Below are 23,176 nucleotides of genomic sequence, written 5' to 3'. Positions count from 1 at the left end.
AAAAGGGACAATTTTGTCAGTGAGTACTGAGATGTCTTCCCCCAGAGCTGCAACGCAGCTGGAATGGAGGGGAAGGGAGGGGGGAAGCAAAAAGTGCAATCAAAATAGCTTATATCTGCAGAGCGCCTGGAGCACCAGCATGAAGGCACCATGTCTGGACTTTGATAGGGTAATTAATTTCAAGCCTCACTACCACAGAAGATCAAAATCAGCAGATAATTCTAGATGTGACAGGAGAAAACGAGTGCAGGACCCTGGTCATTTGAGTAGATAGGCTTTGCTTTACCTTTGCTTGGCCAGGTAAAGCCCAGGCAGATGCCCTTTTCCAGCTTGGTGGTGAGAGCCACCTTGTTGCTATCCTTGCCTCTGTGCCACAGGAGAGGCTCTCTTTTGCTACAGCCATGTCATGGAAAAGTGGGACCAAGCTATAGGGGTCCTCATCTGATGACCTTGTTCGTGGTGAAAGTAGTGTGCAGTGATAAACTTCAGTAGTTTCTGGACAGGGAAGACATCAGCACAAGGGGTTCATGTGCCTGGAGCTAACGGTGTTTGCTGAACCCTCACCTCACTTGTCACCGACAACTGCAGTAGAAACCACCTCTTTCCTCTTGGATTTATGAGAACTGCAGTAGTGGCTCTATCTGGAAATAATCTACACTTAAACGGGTGTCTACTCATTTAGGTAGCTCCCTTATGCCCTAAATACCAACGTGGCTGGGCCTGATGCTGGGACACAAGTGCTGTTCTGCTGAAACTCCTGTATTTCTCAGAATGTGAAGCAAATTAAATGTTTGCCTCTCTCCTTCACCTTTTCTCTGGTAAGGATGTAACCATATGTCGTGGTTTAAACCCAGTCAGGTAACTTGTTCACTCACTCCCAGTGAGTGGTGCCGAGCTGACAACAATCGAGGTCCGTGTTCCCCCCGCCCCGCACCGGGGCTCTCCCCTTCCCCACTCCCAGAGGAACGGGTGGAGGATCGAAAATGGCCAAAATGTGTACAGGAAAAGTAGGTTCTGACACTGATGACATCTCACAACAATATCTTGTGTGTTTATTTTGTCACTACATCTGCTGAACATCTGACCTTTGTGTGGATCATCCTGATACGGTGAGACATGGGTATACAGAAAATTTCTATCCATCCAAAGGCCTTTTGCCACCTGCCATAGAAGCACTGAAAATGAGAGTTGCAAAAAGGGGGGGGTTGGGTGTGTGTGTGTGTGGAATTAATGTGAGTTGTGCAAAGCCCCAGCAAATCTGCATGTACTTTGTGTGCCGAGTTCCTCCCTTTCACAAACTTTCCCTTGGAAAGGATAAACCCTTGAAGAACTAATTAACAGCTGCTTGAAAAGTAATCCAGGTTAAAATCCGTGCCAAGAAGACTTTTCTGCCAGAGGAGTTCTACCTTGTGAGATACAGAAACAGTAACTCTTGGGTGACAAAATTTTCTGAAACAGGTTACAATGCATCATGCTTTACTCTCCAAGTAACTTTGCCATTTTTATCTCTTCCATTCATCTTTTTGCAGGCATGCGCTTGCTTTCAAGGAGTTGAGCTTATATAAATATTTGACTAATAAATGCCGTATCTTTAGAAAAAGCATTCCTATTTTTAAATGTTTCTCCAGTCAGCCAGCACTGATCCCTTCTGCTTTTTCAAAGTGTCAATATGCAAAGGGCAATGTCACCGTCACTTAAGTGACAGGACACAAGCACAGGCCTCTGATTTTTCATATAGAAAAGCTGTTATCAAAATTAATTGATTTCTCTTTTGGGGGAACAATTCCTCTATCACCAGGAATCCTTTGCTTTGCCCTTCCACTGGGATGAAATATTCAGCTTTAGAAGAAAAGAAGAGGAATAAAGAAGAGAAAAACTAAAAAATGTTAAAGTCAACAATTGCTGAGTTGCTTCCCAAAATGAAGAGTTTATTCTACACAGGTCCAAAACTGCAGTCCCCTCAACACATGTTATAAAGTGCCCAGGGGATCCTGAAAGCCCTCCCCTAAAGCTCAGAACTAACTTAAAAAAGCCTCCAATACAACCTACATATACAAACATTTCCATAAAGCTTAAATTCATAGATGTGAAAAGACAAACTATGAAATGGGGAATGGTGAGTCCGTACTGCAAATTACGCTTGGTGCTAAAGGTGTAACCTTATAAAAGCTTCTGTGATTACTAAAAGCAAAAATCCCCAGTTTCATTACAATGTTTTCTTTCCTTTTGTTCAAATGGAAATCAATATAATCCAAATAGTAATACTAAAACAAAGAAAAAGTAATCTAAAACAATAATAGCACATGCCTGACATACTTCCGACTCTCTCTGAAGCTGTATTGTTTTGCATAAGCTGATACTGTCCTTGAAATACCATGTTTTCAGCTGCTACTAATAGCTAGTATATATGATAATACATATATATCCATAATATCTAATACCTAGTTATCTGCTGCTACAGCATTGTCCCTATTTCACTTTGCATTCTGTGCTCAAAATCCATACTTTCTGGGATGGTAAAAAAGACTGATAGCCTCCTGCATACCAACTCCATTTTTAAGGAATGTAAACATTCTAATAAGAAAGCTTACATATTTGATTTGGAGCAGGGAAATACAGTTCCAAACCCTATGGTGCCTTCTAGTACCTTAAAATACATTAAACATGATTAAAAATGTATTTCAAATATCACTCAATGATGATAAAAAAGAAGATACTATTTCAATTTGTGGGTACTCTGTAGTATTAGCAAGTCTTTTTTTAAGAAACTAAGTTTCTTGGGATGCATATTTAGTTTCTGAAACCAACAAACAAAAAGTTATTTTTAATCAACCATCTAGTTAAGGATTCTAATTTTGTGTCAAATATCTTTTGTTATATACTATTTCAAACCTTTCTTGTTTAATAAGAAGATACTATGCATAACTTAAGAGCAATTTTAAATTTAGATGGCTGCAGAACCCTTATTAACAGTCACACTGAGCATTTGACTTCGAGAAAACACCTATCCACTTTTTTACTGTGGTAATTAAAAAAATAAAAAAGAAAGTAAAATTATTTTAAAAGAGAAAAAGTAAAATAATTTTGAAGGCAGAAAGTAAAATAATTTTGTATAAAGTAACTTCAGTTTTCTTTTAAACAACTTTTGCCTTTGAATCATACTGGCTAATATTCAGAATTCCTCTAATCAGAACATGTTCCTCTTCAAAAGCTTTACTGTTGGTATACAATCAAAGTACAGACATAACAAAGCTTTCTTATTAAAAACAAATTTTAGATCAAGAACGAATATAGAGTAGGATTTTTCTGCAAATATTTTAAAATCACAATACACTACAGCTCACTTCTGAAAGGAATGAATATTTATAGTAGGACTTTAGATGAATATATTCATTCACATTAAGATATCCCTAGTATTCATTCAAAAATGACAAAATCAATTTCCCATTCTTTATCTCAGAACATGTTTTGACTTTGTGAAAATGTCTGAGAAAGATCAGAGTTCTCTGAAGGAACAAATCAATGTATTCAATAACAATTTCCTTCACTATGAGAGCTTTTAAAGATGTGTAATTTCTCACCTTAAAATTATTTAAGAGAATTTTTTGAAGATCCAGTACTTCTGAGGAATCAAATAGTGTGATTAAGATGGACCTTGGGACCACCTGGCTCTTGGCACTGATCTGATCCACTACTCTTTAAGCTGTTTTATACTATTATGTTAAGACAAAGCAGAGTATTTTTTGAATTGCAGTGATGTACCATCAATAAAAGCAAGGTTAAGATTTTATGCTAAACACAAAGAGCAGGCACTTACTTTGCTTTTGCTTCTGCATCTTCATAGGCTTTATTGGAAACGTCATCTAGGCCACCAATCAAATGTTTGAAGGAGCTGTAAAAATAAAAGGGCATTTTTAGTGGATGAGTCTCTGCTTGCGAGCCAAGCATGCCAACACAGCTCTTCAGCAGCAACCAGGGGCCATACCTCAATGCTAGGGATGGCTGTGACTGACCAAACCAGGGCCAGGGTTGTGCATCTGTTGGGAAATATGACCTCAGAAATGCTGGAGAAGAGGTGGAAATGCAATAACTAATATCAAGAAAATCAAAACTTATTTATCCAGCTCTTTTAGGAGCCGAACCTACTGAAATTACTGCTGAAGTTTTTCCTCCCTCTGATATAAATTTCAGAGTAAATCTGTCAATGTGCCTGGTAAGTCCCATGATGGTAAGGTGCCACTGCCATATCCCTGTCCTCCAACCAGAAGCCCTAGAAGTCCCTCTGCTTTCAAAGTGAAGGATAATCTTTGTTTCTGTATTTTGGCTTTCTCATTTTTTGACAAATTGCAGCCAAAACCACAGCAAAGACAAATGAAAAAAAAGAGGCAGGCAAATTGTCATCAGCCATATTTCTTAATGACATTTAAGTGGAAATTTGACTTCAATTGGCTTAAACTGAGTGAGATGGCATGAAATGTTAGGAGTGCCTGATACACTAAGTGCTGAGCTGTCTTCTGCACAAGCTGCGAGTAGCTTGAGACGTCCCCTGACACCATCCTCTGACCCAGGGGAGATATAAAAGGCACAGACATATTGGAAAAAGAACCTAAAAATCTTTTTATATTGTGGGTGACTCAAACAAATGGACTCAGTGACCATTTAATGAATTAACAAGCAACACTCCAGAGGAAAAGAACCCTAAAATACAGCTGTTATGTCTTTGGCATCGACACTACACAGTATCAGAGACTAAATAAGAAATTGAGTATTTTTAATAACTGAAATGAATTAATACCTATAACTGAAAATATTCCAGGTACAAAGCATAGTTTGCTACTATATATTTCCATTATTCCTAGCATGTCTACCACACATAGGCTTTCTTTTTTTCAAGATAGAAAGCACCACTTGTAAAATGAGAAAACAGCTAGGCTAATTTGAAAGGACAGTGCTGTAAACTACAGTCTCCTGACTAATCTCTGCCTTAAGGTCACAGCTTCAGAAATTAAAGTCTTGCAGTTCGTCTGGCTTCTATACATTCGTGACACTCCTGAGGCACCAAACATAGAAACAAAGAACAGAAATGGCAAATAAGAAGTTGAAAAAGTCTTAATTGAAAAGTTGAAAAAGTTTTGAGAAAAACTATCACCATTTAGGGCCATATTTATAAATTTAGGAAGAAGAACAGTATATTTAGTATGGCCCTCTCTCCACAAAGACTTTTAGGATGAAAAACAATTAATGCTATTCAGTGGGTGAGGAAGATACAGGGCAGGTTAATAAAGGTAACGGTGTGCAGATCGTTTGCATTTCCTCCCCTAAATCACTTGGTCTCAGATCACTTGATATTATATAGGATAAAGAGCGGCATATTAAAAACCTACTAGCTGAAGAGTTCCAAATCCCAGCTGTTTGTGAAAACACAGCAATGAGCAGCATTCACCAGCCTGATGTATTTAGCTTGGGTAGAGGGCAGCTGTGGGAAACGCAATATCCTGTGACACACAAGGTTAACCAGGGTGACTTTGGCCTTTGAGCACAATTAAACTGTTTGGACCGCACTTTGCCCAAGCAGCTTAAACACGTGGTATGGTCTTAAGTGGGTACTTAAGTGTACTGCTGCATCAGGAGATGCCTGACCCTAAGCAAGGCACCCCGTGTACATGTGCGGTGAGTGATGATACGACTACCAGACAAATGAAAGGAGGCTTAATTATTTTGCTTTATGAACAGCAGCTGGAAAAAAAAAAACCATATTTTAATCATTATTGTAATAAATATAAGGCAAAAGGCCACAGTCAGGGGAGGTATTTGTACTGGTTTGTATCTACAGCTGCTGTAATGGACCTTTCCAGGGTGGCCTTTTGCATAATTACAGTCATCACCACTCTGGAAATATCCTCTGCCCACACAAATTCCCTGAGTTTTCAGTTTTCTTTAATTCATAATATTTTAAATGATAAAATCTAGGAAATAATTTATGCAGCACAGGGAAAGCAACAGGAACTCATTAATGAGGAAGAGAAGGCGAAAAACCCTTTACTCGTGCACAGAAATTGTGCTAGGCAGGCTATAATTTTCAGTATGAAGACATGTTAATCACCAGAGTATCTTTTCAACCCCAAATTCCTTTCTCGGCAGTGAAAATATGACAAATTCAGCTCATTCAACACATCAACATTTGTCATTCTTGTGCTGAAGATGTGCCATTGGATGAGGCCAAACACAAAGCAAGATGTGTATGTTAATGCTCATTTGCACCACAAACAGATAATTAGGCAATTAAGTGAGAGACAGGAATACCATAATCCTCCTGGAATGCTATGAGATATGACCTAAGGCTTAAAATGCAATTTCAAATAGCTAGTCTGGCTTTGCTTTCATGTGGTTAGGAAAATGTGGCAGGGTTAAACATTTAATTTTTTTTTGGCAATGCAAATACATCTGTGTCTAGTGAAACATTAAATAGGCAAATAAAAAAAAGTCACCAAACTGAATAACAGTTTGTCTAATACCAGTAAGTTTTTAAGTTTTTATTAAAATATGTTAAGCAAGACTTAGGACTCAGCAAGATACTGATGTTCACTCAAGTCACTTTTTTATTCCCCATCTCAGTGCTGTTGAAGTATCATCTTGCTCACAACCTCCCCAAGAATTTAATCAGAAAACTGCTCAGTATTTTTATTCTGCATAGCCTTCTCTCTTCGCTTTTTCTATTCTCTCCTCACAGCCAATTTTCTCCATGGATAAACTTCACCCTAACTGGGAAAAACAGTAAAACCTAAAATACCCAATGAGGGAACTCAGCTCAGCTTGTATAGCGTCAGTCATGTAAGGATAATACTTTTTTATTTTATTTTTTTCCAATTTCCGTTGCCAGGAGGACACAGTTGATACAGTAACCTTTCTTGACATCTCATGGCTATCCCTGTTGAAAAACAAAATAAGGCTTTCAAACACAGAAAACATAAAATCAAAAGTGAAGAATTTGAAAGTACCTGAAATATTTACAAAGCTTCCTTAAAAATCCTGTCTATGTCTAACTAAAGAAGACAATAAGCAGAAAAAACAGCATTTAGCACTCAATACCTGCAAACACCACGTAGTTTTGCAGCACTACTGGCCTTCGTCAGCAGCAGCTGTGCCTTGAGTTTTAGTGGCTGTTATCCTTCAGCTTCTCTAACATTTGCATTAGATATTTTTGTACTCCCAGCACCCACAAAATTTACACCTGGTCAAGCTCAGCGCTCCAGGAAAATACTGTTATCAACATAAGTCATATGTAAAGATAGTCGTATATAAATAAAAGATGAACTTGAATCAACTTTGGTGTAAATATTTTTACAGCTCAGAAGAATGAATATTTCCAGTTTCAAGAAGTATGTGTGAAGGAAAAAAAATACTGAAAAAGTTTCACTAACGTCTCTCTCAGGGGGGCCAACGATGATCATAATGTTAGAAATGAGTTTTGAACCTTTTCCTCCTGCTTTATCCCCATAAAAAGCAGCTGCAAGTAAAGTGTCTGTACATGCTTATGCAAATCGATTACAGAACAGATACTCAAAATTGTCCCATTTGTGTCTACAGTTTTTATCAGAAGATGTTTTATAGAAAATTTCTTGGAGGACCAATCCACTAAAGCCAGCACATTATAATTATTAACTTTTCCCCAGTCAAGTCATCTTTGCTTCTGCAACAAATCTAATAACCCCTCCAGGGAGCCTGAAAATTCCCTAGGATGAACTCAACAGGGCCAAGATTGAAACACACTGGAGGCAACAACACTGTGAATCTCCCACAATTTGTTTCTTCCCAAAGGATGAATTACTGCAGTATCACAATAGGAAACTTAACTAGCAACGCTCTTGATTTTATTTCACATAGGCTCTTAGCAAGTAATAAACACAGAAAGCATGTGAATTGTAAAGAAAAAATTGCTCTTGGAAATAAAAATGAATAAAAGACATCTGACAACTAATAACTGTTATAAAATATTAGTATGTTTACCTAGATAATAAGTTTGATCAGAAGAGAACTGTATATTTTGCAATGAGCTGCCTGGCTCCCCAACTATCCAAAGGCTTCTACCATTCCTTGAACTGGTCAGACGTATAGTTTTACAATTACCATGAATAATATGTGGATTCTGCTGAATTTCTGAAGCCAATTTCTAAGCCTCCCTCTATGTTTTATGGGTTGAAATGAAGAATATCTCCTTCCCTCCAAACAGCCTGGCTAAATCAACCCTGTCTTACCATTAAGCTTGAACACGAAGACACCAGCCTGTCAGGTGCTGAGCAAAGCTGTCATCCTCATTTGATCAGCTTAGTCACCACCTCATATTTTCCCTATCAGGTTAGTGAAACCTTCTCTTCAATGACAGAGTGCATGGACATGTTATAATTTTGAATATAACAGGAAATTACCTAGAAATTTTTCCTATTGATTACTAAGTTGTATCTTTGACATACACTCCTCTATCATATTTCCATTACCTCTGTGTGCGAGGTTCCTTCTGCTTGGGAGGCTTCAGTTTGCCCTCTCTAGCTCCTTGCACAATTCCCAGTTTTGCAACAGACTCCTTAAATATTTTCCCATAATGTCTTCAAAATCTCCCTTCTTCACTCATACACAGCCTGGATTTCTTCACAGGTTCCTATTCTTGTCTGAAGCTTGGTGTTCTTCCTTGCTTTGTCGTCTTCTGTAACTGTCTGCTGCTCATGTTCATTCCCCAGCACAACAAACCTATTAATTTGTGCCTTTCTTCCCCCTCTTAGGTCACATTTTCTGCCTGTTCATGAATGCTACCTTTGAACAACTATGGTACTTACTGAGACATTTGCTATCCAGTGATGTCTCAGCTGGTATCTTCAATGCTTCAGGTGGTGTCTGTCATGCTTCAGTTCTTTGTCCATCCATTTCTCCATGTCTTCCAAATCTGAAGTCGAGAATCATTTCCAGTTGCAGCTCAAACTCTCGATTTTTCTCCTCCATGAACTACAGTGTATAATATACTGTCCTTATACAGCTTCCAGCTCAAGGATCACATGCGCTGAGCTTCAGTAACTTCCATTCCCTGAATAAATATATTTCCCTTGTAGCTATCAACCTACATGCTGTTACCTTTTCTTCCTTTCATTACCTTAAAAGAACACGTCAAACTTTTCCTAAGTTTTCTGAATGCCCTTCTCTGGACCCACTCCAACAGGTCCATATCCTTCCTGTGCTGAGTACTCCAGCTCTGGTCATAGTACTCCAGGTGGCGGTCTGACGAGAGTGGAGTAGAGGGGCAGAATCACCTCCCTTGGCCTGGTGGCCATGCTTCTTTTGGTGCAGCCCAGGATACAGTTGGTTTTCTGGGCTATGAGTGCACATTGTTGGCTCATGTAAAACTTTTCATTCACTAGTATCCCCAAGGCTGCTCTCTATCCCTTCCTTTCCCAGCCTTTGTTGATAGCAGGGGGATGCCCAGACCCAGGTGCGGAACCTTATGCTCAGCCTTGCTGAAACTCATGAGGTTCACATGATACTTCTCAAGCTTGTCCAGGTCCCTCTGAATGACATCCTGTCTCTCAGGTGCGTTACCTGCAACACTCAGCTTGGTGTCAACTGCAAATTCACTGAAGGTGCACTTAATTGCACTGTCTATATCCCACTATACCAGTGCATATTAGTACTTGTCCCAGTACAGACTCCTGAAGGACTCTGCTCATCAATGATCTCCATCCAGACATTGAGTCATTGACCACCACTGTCTGGATGTGACCATCCAGGCAATTTCTTAGCCACCAAACAGTCTATCCATCAAATCCACTGGAATTCATTATTCTAGTAAAGGAAAGCAGTTTAAAGGATAATTGCAAGATGGAAAGAATGTTAATCTTGTCCTTTCTAACAAATATTTTCAGGACAAGGACAAGTGGTAGAAAAATGGCTCAAAGTCAAAGCACATCAAAAGCACTGCAAGACTTTTTCTTTGTTAGATCACAGCTCTGCTAGTGTCTACATCAGAAAAAGGCTGCACAAAATCCATTCCTGCAAAGCATGTCTACATAGATTTACAAGAAACAGCTATATTTTTTGTATTTTTGTGCCTATAATGGCCTTCTTATTTCACAAGGAAATCAAAAAGCAAGGTTAACATCGACATCATGAGAGTTTGGTAATGAAAGACCCATCACTTACTACTGCTTGGCTTTCCTCACGGTATTTTCACCTCCTACTTCTTCACCCCTGTAGCATTGTAATACATGTTTTTTGAACTTCAGGTATGATTTTAGGCATACCATTTCATTTTTTCATGCTTAAGCAATGTCCCATCTCAAATCCAACTTTTCCAGAGCTTGCCTTGGTGGCCTGGCCCATCCCTATCAGGAAACTTTCCTCTACTATTACACTCAAAACCCGTCAGCAAATTGTTCAACCCTACAATTGTTCATATTGCCAAATCCAGAGACCAGTCTTCCATCTGTCTTAGAAATAATTTGGTGTGATACCAAAGTGTGACTCTTACAGTTCAAGTGTTAACTAGATGGGAGTACGGCAGCTGTATTAGCAGTGTGGTTTTCAGGTGTTCTGTGTAACAATTTTTTGATGCCTTGGGAATACTTTTACATTGAAGCCAGAAAAGTTACCCTGATAACAAGGTAATGCCAACAGGTAATATTAAGCCCTACTGTCAGACTAAAATTCTCCAGTTTCTCAGGGAAATGGATTGACCATTAAGGAAAAGATATTTTCCTATAAGTTGTTCTTTGAAATGGCAACATCAATTTTCCTGGAATGTTTTTGATCAAGACACACAGTGAGCATAAATATGTCTGCATCAGTAGGCACATCTGATTAAGAGCTTATCTTGTAATAAAAAATATTAGGCAACCTTAATGACATGCATCACTCCTCTTGCGCAGAACTCCTGTAAGTAAAGGTGACTTCCAATTTCCTATGCCACCTTGCATGTAACTCTGTGTGAACATTTACCATGACCACCATAACAAACCAAATGTTGTAATATTCTGTGTATCTGGATCTAAAGAAATGCTTTATTTTCTCATTAACAGAACAGCATCTTCATAGTATTCCAAATTTATACAAGTCTTAGTAGGTTTTCTCCATATTAAAATTAGCTTCTACAGTTACTCACATGCCTATAAAATAATATCCTAAGAGAAAAGCTATGACAAGAAAGTCAGAACCAGTCAGGACATAGGACAATCTTTCTTGAACTACAGAGTGTTATAAATAACATTACTTTTCTTGCACTATAAATAGAATTCTTATAAATAGTGTTTCTCTGTTACTAATTGAAGCATCACTAGAATCTCTGGTACAGACTAACTACAGCTTCATCGGTTTAAATTTGACTTGTAATTCCTTACTATTTCAAGGGCATCATATACTGAAAAATAGGCACAAGGGACAAGCAAAGAAAGAGTCTGTAAAAGGATCAGGAATGACTGACTGCAATTACTAGTTAATTGCTTACAGTGCAAGACCAAAAGAGCTCTTGAAGTGTTCAGAAAAAAAAAAAAGCATAAATTACTTGTTGCTTTGTATTTACTTGAATTAATGCTTGCTAAATTATCTAGTTATGTCAATCCTTCTTCTCTTTGCCTCACAGATTGATAAGGGATAGTGTGACTTTAATCTACCAGGCTACCTTGCTTGTCTATGTGAAAAGAAAGCCACTCAGCTGACAGTGCTGAAGTTCACCATCTGTTTCCAACGGACAGACCATATTTTTTTTTATTTATCATAAACAAACGTTAACAGGAGACCTCAGATTTTTTAAGTGTCATTCCCCAGTTCAACCATTACAAAAGACTAGATTTCTAGAAATGCAGGACTGTAAAATAACTATAAACAAACCACTTGCAGCTTAGCAGGATTAAGTGTATGTAGATCACCCTACAAGATACTTGAGCCCAGAATCGTATATCCCATCATAATATAAGGGCTTAATAGGTAACTCCAAACCCAGCATGTGAGCTTTGACACTGCCACGTGTCAGGGAGGAGTTCAAGGACAGAAAAACTATTTGTGATATTTGCCTCGGTACTATCTTACACCTCTCTGAAAGTTCCTAGCCCAGAGTAGGTCCTATGCATTAAAAAAAACAACAGTAGATTTCCTTTCCTTTTGAACACCCGAAAACTTTTCTTATTTTCCTATGGCTCTGTGAGTGATCCCCATGTGAAGAGAAACTTCCTTTTAGCTTTCACCTCCCTCCTGCAGGTTTCTTTGGGTTCTTGCACCAGTGGAAGCAAAGAAAATTTGCTTCAATCTAATATTCAATCTACCAGCCTTTCATGGTTTCACAGATCTATACTGCATTCTCTTGCATGGATTCCTGTGGAAGATTTATTTGCACCTTTTGATGGTCTATGCCAGTGCTTTACTGCCTCACAACTAGAAAACCACCCCAAGAGGTCGGCTGAATTTTCACTGTAATGCTATTTTTGTTTTAATCCCATTCCCAACAACTGTAGAGAACAGTTAAATTTGCAGCACTGTTTTCTGGAGATCCCATGCATTTCTTTTCTAGATTAATCCCCTCAAATTACTTTAAATTCTCTATACATTATTTTAGTCTCCTGATCTCCTGATCTCTTCTATCTTCTTTGAGCCACACAGGCTCTCCAGCCCAACATAGACTAGAATAACTTCTTGCTCTAACATTTGCCAGAAGCTTGATGACTTTCATGACATTTTGATGACCAAAACTGCAATCTGTGTTCAAGCATAACGCCTGGATCCATTTCCACAGTAATGCTATCTCCCCATTTATTTCCATTTCGTCTTTCTGCACTTCTTAACTGTTTGCATTTGTCACTACTGAGTTTTATCTTCTTGATTTAGGAGGACCTTTCCTCTACTTCAGCAAGGACACATATATACTGTGACTGTATGACTCAAAATTAAATGGAGAAAATGATCAAAGGCTCTACTTAAAAACTGTGAAAGGTGAGAACTGGAGATATTCCCCACCCCAAAGCATGAAAATTATGTACTTACTCTCTGTCTATGACCAGACAAGTTACCGCTTCAGCTGCAATGACATTGGCTGTTCTGACATCCTCCCTGAAAGGAAAAATACTTTTCTTAAATGAACTGTATTACTTTCATGGCAATCTTTATTTTTCCAAACACATTCTTAAAGCACTTCAGGAATAAATTTCTTGGTTCCAAAGCTTTTCCCCTGTATCGATTTGATGTTCATCATCAATAAAGGCTTCAAAACCGCAAAAGCTAAAAACCATGCATGAGCAGAAAAAAAGAAACAGATTCCCCTTGTAAATAAGACATCCAGCTATGCATCAGTCCATGCTTGTTACCTGTTTTAGTCAAAGCCTCATTCCTTACCATGCACATTTGTGCACAGAAACAGTTTTATCAAAATATGGGCTATATACATAAATTTATTTACGAACATTTAGTCTTCTGCTTATGTCCTTCTCTCCGAAACCCCACATAACATCTCAGTGCTGGAACATGAAGCATCTAATTAAGAAGGATGTCAGCTCTGCTACTCAGAGTAGGTACAATGTATAGGACTTGCATTTGCTGTATGAGCATGGGGGAGGCTGGAACTCTGCCTGTGAAAGGGGCCTGATTAGTAAAGAACTTTTGAAAGGTCACAACATTAAAACACGGTGCTGGTTATTTTCACCAGCTTTCCAGAAATTAAAAATATTGCACTTAGATTTGTTTCTTTGTCTTCATTACCAAATGCTTTGTATTCCCCCTCTTCCTGACCCACCGAGAATTTAGCTGTGGCCAGCCCAAGTTATACAATCTGAAGTTAATTCATTTTAATCAGACTGATTCAGTGTTTCATCAGGGTTTAAGAGATGCCGTTACATTATCTGCATTGGCTAAACAAACATACATGATTCAGAGTAGCTGTTTTACTCAAATTGACTCCAAACCTTTCCATGTAGGAAACGTTAAGGGGATTACAGGCAAAAGAGACCCACCTCTTTTAAGCACACCTAACTAATTTAGGCTGGAAAACCACTGTACATTACCACTGAAGCCGAAAATGAGATTTAAAAATGCTGTTAGGAATAGCATTTCCCCTGTTTAAAGACTGGAGATATTAAAGCAGTAATATAGTAAAAAAAAAAAGGGGTGGTACATGTGCACTCCTACAGGAATATGCACTCTCCCCTTGAGGTAGTCATTAATTGACTTCAATTAATTATCGACTTTAATTATTTCTGAGCTATCTTTACTTTAATATCCTTATAACAAAGCAAGCAGAAATACAAATGAATAATATTCAAGCCTACATTTAAATGATGCCTTCCAGTCTATTTTCAATTAAAATAAGTGTGCATTAGTATTAATTTATCCATACTGATAAACAAAATTATGGTAATTTAAAGCAAGTAGAAAGAAGTAGCTAAGTAGCAGAAAACAATTATATCTATTAACTTCTAAAACTTTGGTAAATATAGAGAGGATAAGGAATGATAATATCTAATAGCCTATTATGTTGCTGTAGTGAACTTCTGCCAGTATATTAATACACTAAAATGAGTATGCAAACTTTTGGTTGTTCAATAATTCCAGATAAAACTTAACACATTTATTCCATTATCTCAGATACTTTTCTGTGACAAAAAGCCACTTTATAACTTTACAGTTGCAGATTATAGACGTGATTACAGTTAGTATATTATAGTTATATGATTACAGACAGGTAAAACACAGCTATTGGTTGCTTCAGTTCAAACATTTTAAATAAACGTTAATATTAGGGATTAAAATGCACAAGTAACTGTTAAGGTTTCCACTACCTTGAACTTAATACATACTTTTAATCAGCATGAAATAAATGTAGAATGAAGGTACTTTCCCAAAAGGCATTTCACTTCACACAAACACTCAAACTGGAGGAACAACACAGTTTTTGTAATGCAAAGTCACGCAACTCTGAGGTTTCCTCATGTTATGTTAGAAATAACTGATAAATCAGGGGAAAAAAAAACCACACATTTTTAAAAAAATGAATGATTAAATGGCTCACATATGAAGTGTTATGGAAAGAAATCCCTATGTTTGGGTATCTCCAAAGCCATCCTGCACAACCTTGCCTACAAACACTACTCTTTCCACTTATGCAGGAGCCTCATTCCACAAATACTGAATGAAGAGACCAATGGGGGAAAACAGCTTTATGTTTCCACAATTGAAATTGATTGTAGTGGGTTTAAAAATCTCAGATGCTCTTGTGTTAGTGGATGTTCACCAAACAGGGTGCAAGCAGGATTAAAAATCTCATAAAGTTTCTAAAAACAGAAGGGAAAAAAAAACAACGTATTTTCAGCTCTATATAAACATTAAACCTTTATGTGCATCAGATGTGAAATACAATACACACTCAGACTTCCAAACACTGCCAACACATCACATAGGCATAAAAATGACAAACATACCTAGGGCCATGCCACTGATCTACAAATTAACCTCAGACACCTTCAAGCAAAACAAATTGTCAGTCCATGTTCTGAAAGGTAATATTTCAACAGGCATCCACCAGCTACAGCATTTAGCATTAAATGCAACAAGTAATTATTATAAGTTTGAAAGTGCACAGCATTAAATTCGAAAGTAACTACGCAAAGTGCATGAAATTAAATGCAACAAGTAATTACTAGGAATGCATGGCATTAAATGCAAAAGTAATTGTTGGAAGCACATGGCATTAAATGCAAAAGTAATTATTAGAAATGGACACCATCAAATGCCACAAATAAATATGTGAAAGCCTTGCTTGCAAGCACTGACTCAGACACTTTCTGGGCTTCATCGCAGGAGTACTCATCACTGCTCCCTGAGAAACAGCACTCTTCATCAGAGGAATTGCCTTCACTCTCTGAAAACTCCATCACTACTGTTTGCCTCCACCATTTCCCCATGGGAAAATGCCTGCTTCCTTCCAACCGCTACTATATTTTGTCCTTCAGGCGAGCTGGGGTTATTTTACAGCCCCCGCAGCTTCAAACTCTGGGACTTGGCGAAAGGTCACAGCTGCTGTGGGGGCTTTCTAGGATGCATCATCGGGAAATACAAGCAGAGGGTATTTTGGAACCACAAATTGATATGCAGCTGCACACAAGTGGGCACAGCCTCTGCCCTGAGCACATGCCAAAAACTGTGACAGGAGACCTTGTACTTCTGTGCTTCAACTCCTTAATCCACAGCAGAATTAGATGGCAACATTCCTAAAGCTCTACCAAAGCGTGTTATCACATCACTGTAAACATGAGTACATTATTTAAGAGATAAAATGCATACATTATTTTTCTTCCTATAATTTGTAACCCAGTTCACCACTTACAACTCAGGAAGTTTCAATAATTTTGCTTCTGATAAACTGCCAACAATTTACTTTAAGCACAGTATTTTTTTAACCATTTCCAGGAACTTTTCTGATAAAAATATACTGATTACATGATTTACAAAGCTGTGCTGGAAAATGTGAATACAAAAGATGCAAGACACCTTTAATCAGAGATAAGGTCATATGTCAGCCTCTGTTCCCAGATTTTACATTAGACTGCAAAAAAAAGTCTTAGATTTAAAAATCTTTGAGATGATTTCCTATCTTTTTGCTTTTTTATCTTCCTCCGTAGCTTAACTCATCAAAGTCCTGCTCCAACACTGGCTCTCATAGCTCCTACCACACAGAGTCCCTTAAAGATGCCTATATAATTTGTCAAATAAATAAAAATACATTTGGATGATGTAATTTAACAATATATCATTATATTTGCTTGAAGACGTGCATCAGGGACACAAGTGGTCCAGCCTTGGAATAAATTCTGTCAGGATTTTGGGATTGTTTTCCCCAGACACAGCCTCCCAGCACAAAATAGTATTTATTACGCAGTAGGAGTACCCTGCTGCTGGAAGTATCATATTTACAGCCAAGCCTTTTCTGTTCGCCTCCTGAGGGGCATTTTGTCAGTCAAAATTGATTTCAAGCTAAAATACAGTAGAGACATTTTTAGGTCTATAGGTAGGCAAACACTAGCTTAGAGCTAGGGCTGTTTTTTCAGAAGACTGCCAAATTCGGGTACCACTCTTCAGAATAAATAGATAGATAAAGATAATTTTTATCTCCCATGATAAAAAATCATGGTGTAATCAGAAATACCCAAGAAAATCATACGGGGAAGTAGAGATGCTGGGTTTTGAGCTACTGCTACATTCAAGTTAATAACTGATTTTTCCCTTTCCCCCCCCCCCGCTTATTTCTGACATCCCTTGCTCTTAATACTTCAAATCAACCTTATTAAAAGATTCTGTACAAGGTCAAGTGTACAATGCTGGAAAGTGGTAAAATGCATTAAAGAACTTGAATATCAGCAAATTAGTAACCTCCAAATAGTCTTCCTACAGCAAGGTTTTAAAATCCACCAGGGAAGACCTACTTTTTTTTTTTTCTCCATATTTTCTTTTAAAACCCTCATTAACACTATTCTCAAGTTTAAATGATCTAAATACTCATTTCCAGAAATCCCATGGGACTTGAGCTTTCTCCGATAGGACTCTTCCAGGAAGCAGCAGCTTCTGCAGAGCAACCAGCAAGGATCAGACACTGACCCGTCTACACTTGGTGACTGGTTGAGGTCCTTCAGTTACTTGGACAAAGAAAAACAGACTGCAGTCATAACTTTTAGAGAAAGAAAGAAAAAAACCCAACAATAATAAATATACAATTTGGGATACTGCTGCAGCCAATAGCCTTTTGAGAGTCTACAGGACCATTTAGATAGGATGCCCATCACTCTTCCCAAGAAACACAGTCTGATCAAGACAGGTGTCTGTCACTTTCTGTAGAAAGTTTTATCTGAAACGTTAGGACAATCCCTGTAAATGATGTGGTAACCTAACACACATGGCATTTTAAGGCACCTTCAATTGGTAGAATTGGTGCCACTCCACACCCTCTTTTCTACTTTTTCTTGGTCACCATCGCTGAAGTCAAGTCAATGCAGACCTACAGAATGGTGATAAAGTCCATCATGATTGATGGTGTAAGCCATGGTCTCTATCAGTTACCTGAATCTATTGACTGATTTCCATAGGGTAAAAAGACCCCTTGTAGACTGGTGTTTGGCTTCGCAATGCTACAGCTTTCTGACAACACAACATCCATTTGCAATTGGTTTTGACTACAAAAATACATTACTGGAATTAATAAACACAGTCTGGTCTTCTAAAATAAAATTTTAATGTGAACCTAATCAAACATACAACTTAAAAAAGCTGCACTTGAAAGAGTCATGCTGTACAATAAAAGCCGTGAAAATCCCCACAGGCATTAAAATCACACCTCTGTCAAGGGAATGAAATAAGGTAGGAAAGAGAAACTGCTTTAAGATACCCCAATTTGAAAGCATTTATCAAAATGTGCACACTACCACCTGCACTTCTCTGCAATTTAGGCTATATGGCTACTGGGAAAAGGAAACATTTCTTATAAAAAAAATTACAGTTCATTCAGAGAAAATGGTTTAAAAAAACTATTTTACAGTTTTTAAATTCAATATAAGCAAACCATACGACTGTCCAAATAGGCTAGAAAATGTACTGACTCCTTTTAATAATTTACCACTTGTGAACAGATCATTAGCACTTACTGTTAAAACACATTTATACTGCCAGTGGCTCCATCTGAAGGGTTTAAGTCCTGGCAAGGACTGCACAACAGGATTTATAAAAAACTAGCCCTTTCTAATAACTTATTTTAATATTTAAGAAGTTAAGGACTCAGAGATGGTGAACGGGTCCTGACCTTGTTGCTAAAAAAGTTCTGCTCCATCCTTACTGTACTGACGCTTTTAAAAATAAATGAAACTCCCAACACCTGCTGCTAAGATTATGACAAGTTTTAACTCAAAATTCTTCCAAGAAGTCACGATGTGCTGGGATCATTTCAGGATGCTGTGTGAAGTCTGACAATTATTTTCTGCTTCATGTTAATGACAGATGTTATTTCATGAAAAGGTGGAGGGAGCTGGAGCCTCCAGGCTCTATGAAGCCTGGAGGGCTTCCATTTCCTTTCAGTTTCACGAATATGAAAAATCAAGTCCATTTTACATAAAATGCAATTTATTTTGGTACTAATGTGAATGCCCTAATTTAAAAAAATATATATATAATTTTTGCAGTCATCATATGCAGAAACAGATGCTATTACAAATATTGCACTGGACTGTGACTGCTCCTTTGTCTGCCCTGCCACTGCCTATAGCCTAGCCTTCAACATGCCATTTCACATCTGATTCCGATATCCCTATATTTCCCTATATTCCTATATAAGTATACACTTCTGTATGTAGGAACATTTCTTGCATTTCACTATATTGCTATATTTCACTGTTGGATTCCTACATTACAATGAGAAAACTGCTTTTTCTCACTTTGTGTTCTCCTGGGTCTATAGATCTATAAACAGAAGAAACAACATGAGATGACTACTGACTTATTTTTATTGGAGTAGAGGTCTGACATAGTGATGCTTCTGAATTAACAGGTGTTACATCAGAATACCTATGCTGAAATCAATAAATGCAATGTAGATAAATTTTCCAAAAAAAATTGCATTAATTAAATCAGAAGCACTATGACAAGCTCTATCATATATGACAATATCAGACCCATTCCCGCCACTTCAAAGCAAATGGGGAGATACAGAGGGTATTGATAACACAGGGACCTCTTGTTACATATTTAAAAGTTGGTGCAAAATCAGGCCTTGCTCTCCACCTTCACATTTATATATATAATCATAAACTGCCAGTGATTCAGGAAACCTAGAGGGGGTTATGTCACATGCAAACTATTCTGAGAAGAGTACTGCTCCTCCTGATCTGAAAGAAGAGAAAAAAGGTCTTGCTGCCATTTGATTGCCATGAAGCTGGCGAAATCTGATGATACCTGCTCTTTTGACAGTCAGCACGAGGATTTTCCCCTTGCTGTGAGGCATAATCAGGTTCTTCTTCTAACTCCTGGCTGCAAGGTAATTGTGGCTGCAACAATATGAAAGGGTTATGAACCACATGGGTAACAGCATTAAAGGCAGTGTTCTGCGCCTTCTGTTTATTCTCACTGTATTTAATCCATAATTGATAATTGCAAACTACTCAGAAAAAAACCCTATAGCCTCTGCCACAACTAATTTAACACGCAAACACCCTGAGTGGTTTCTGTCTTGCCATTATTTATGAAAACAGTCAGATTAAAATCAAATCTAACTGTGATCTGAGAGTTAAAGTAATATGATACACCTATTATACACGAACAACACCAATACTGTTCTTACACAACAGCATTCTAAACCACATGCAAAAGGTCATAGTTAAATCTCAGAAGCAGTAAAGGTATACAACAATATGTGCAAACCTCTTTTAAAGGAGCTTGAGCAAGGCGCATTAGATTGTACAGGCAGCAATTAGCCTCTGCACTACCAGAACTGGCAGCTGGCTTCTCTTCAAGAATTAATGAGACCACATCCACTTGGCCTAATGTCTTTACTGTGTTGGAGTGCTCAAAAAGCCACATGCATGCGATTGCTGCAGAACTAGGGATCAGGTTATCCCTTAACTGTGCCACTCAGATACCATGCCAGCCTTACTAGCTGTAACCACTGTATTTATATTCTACACCCTACATTAACACAGAGAATCTTTGGCCAGATTAGTGGAAACAACTGCATCCAAAGTAGCTGCTTACAGGTTGAGTTCGTACACAGCCAGATTCTTTTTTTTCTCCCTTCAGGTATTTCTATGACTGTTACGTTCTTTTTCTTTCCGGGCTTTATGCATAGGAGTACTGGGACAAATACCCTTTGTCATGCTGAAGTGATGAGCAATGTATTTGTCTATTGAAACCATATCTCATTGCAAGAATGTCTGGCCTATGCGCAAATGACAAAAGGCTTTTTTTGGTTAAGAACATTTTTTTAGACTTTATTGTGAATTCATGTTTTGTTGTTTTTTTTTTAAGAATAACTATATTTTAAGCAATGCTCTTGTTAAATTCTTAAGCACTGCAAAGAGTAGAAGGGGGGGGTTGTAATGAGATTATGGCTTCTCCTTAACAGATGTCAGCAGCAGGATCTAGACACTAAGCCATGGGAGATATTTTTTCAATACCACTTGTTAGCTGACACTTCCAGCCTCCACCACCAAGCTTCCTGGGTACCAAATTCCCACTCCATATATTTCAGTTCAGTTCAATCCCATGTAATGCATGTGGTGTGCACCATACTCTCATCTACCTCTTCCCATGGCCAATGCTTTGATTGTGTCATTGGATCTGAGTGCCCCAACCCTGGTGACCATGCTCATCTTAATTCCTCCCCATGTCACTGACTCCTCCAGATCCACCCATCTCTTCTTCACTTCTGCAGGCCAAATTCACTGCATCTTTTTGTTATCCCAGAAATGATTTTATTTTCTTCCATTCTACCCAACAGCTGTCACTGATATCAAAGACTGCATTTTATATTCATAAAATAAGGGATCTGTCATTACCTAGAGTGTGCCAACAAGCTTTAATTACCCTGAGCAGCCTCACTGGGACCTTCACCCAGCACTTTCTGCCAATAGTCCAGGAGTCCCATTTCATCTCCATGTGGTGCCACATACAACTTTGTGTTCAAGTCCAGACAGATAATGCCTGCTGTGGTTTCCTTGTCCAAAAATAGAGTTCTCCTGCACAGACACAACGTATAGCATTTTCCTTCAAGCCTTTGCAACAAATTTGGAGGGAAAGGATAACTAAAGATTATATAACATTGCATTTTCCAGCTGGTAGCCAATATATGGCCCCACTTTTCCTGATGTCTCTTGCTCTTCCCACTTATGATGGCACTCATGACTTGAAGATTCACATGTCCAGTTTCAGAAACTAGATCGACCTGAGCTTGAGGATGGAGATAATCAGGTCCCTGTAAGTCTGAATCTACTTTCTTTTAAAATATTTGTTTACCTTTTTTGTAATAATTTCTATGCCGTCACCTTCATCTTGGCCTACAGTTACAGCATGGCCAGTTATAACAACCACCTCTCCTCCAGTGCCTACTCTTCCTTTAGCAAAAAAATCAAATCAAATCAAATCAATGTTTTATTTGATAAAACCAAATAAAAATCTCATAGTTACTAGGCATGATCTCACTTAATTCACAAGACAGTTAAATGAAGAAAACAAAAACTGGTTTTGCTTGTAGGAGCAGAATGAACCAGAGGAGCTCCAGAGGCCCCTTCTGATCCCAGTAGCTCTATGATGAGGACAAGATATACAGTATTTTGGAAAGCATCAATTTAAGTATTATTCAAAACACCTGGTTTACAGGTTTTAAAGACAAAATTAAACAAACTAAATTAGAAAAGACAAATTTACAAGTACCAAAATAACCAGTAACCTTACTGAAAACAGAGCTTAAACTTGAAAAAAAACCATAACCTTCTACCAATAAGGATTATTGGTCTTAAAACAATACACCACACACATAGTGCATGACACATCCCTACTACAGGGTTTTGTAGATCTCATTTTCAAGAATGTATTTCCTTAATAAAGACAAATAAAAGCAAGGAATAAGAGCAAGTGCCTAAGATCTATTTCACTCCCCCTGAGTCTTCTCTATGCACCTGCTGCAGAAAAGCATCACATCAAACTCTGATAAACACATCGAATAATTCCTTATATGTATAATCTGGGAATACTGCAACTGTTAGAAGTATGTTATGCTGATAAAAATGACTTTCTGTTTTTTATTAAAAATACTTTTTAAGTTTTACAACTGACATGTCTAAGAGAATTACAAACCATGCCTGTGAGCAGCTCTTCTCTGTTGCTGTGAGAATCCTACCCAAGGAATAGAACTGACATGGAAAGAAATTAATTAGTTTCAGGCACCAGTGGGGTAACACATCTCTGACCTACAGGAAATTATGTTGCTGGGAGTATGCTATAAGTGTTAAGAGAGCAATTAGGATTGTCACCTAGCGTATTCCCAGCAGAAAACTGACAGACCCTTACTCCTGGCCTCATCTCCAACTGACATTGGTATGGTGATGAATATTGCTACTGCTTTGAACAACCCCAACAAGAAGTATCTTATTGTTGGTCTCAAAAGCATGATGTTATATCAGCT

At 38.0% G+C, this 23,176-nt stretch overlaps 1 protein-coding gene across 3 annotated transcripts in view; it reads right to left on the bottom strand.

Moving 5' to 3' along the window:
• The window catches only part of PRKG1 (protein kinase cGMP-dependent 1), a 483,102-nt gene that overhangs the window by 63,925 nt on the left and 396,001 nt on the right, over positions 1-23,176 (bottom strand). For all 3 annotated transcript variants that reach the window (XM_061446715.1, XM_061446714.1, XM_061446725.1), the window contains exons 8-9: positions 13,015-13,080; positions 3,818-3,892 (exon numbers count right to left, since the gene is read on the bottom strand). In XM_061446715.1, the coding sequence (XP_061302699.1) occupies positions 3,818-3,892; positions 13,015-13,080 (141 nt within the window). The remainder of the gene's footprint in view (positions 1-3,817; positions 3,893-13,014; positions 13,081-23,176) is intronic.

Source organism: Pezoporus flaviventris, unplaced genomic scaffold, assembly GCF_033815535.1.
Source record: "Pezoporus flaviventris isolate CSIRO_AGI_PZ_B2104156 unplaced genomic scaffold, CSIRO_AGI_Pfla_v1 ptg000001l, whole genome shotgun sequence".
NCBI lineage: Eukaryota > Metazoa > Chordata > Aves > Psittaciformes > Psittacidae > Pezoporus > Pezoporus flaviventris.
The sequence above is the reverse complement of the archived record's forward strand: the minus strand, read 5'-3'. Positions and strand labels throughout refer to the sequence as shown.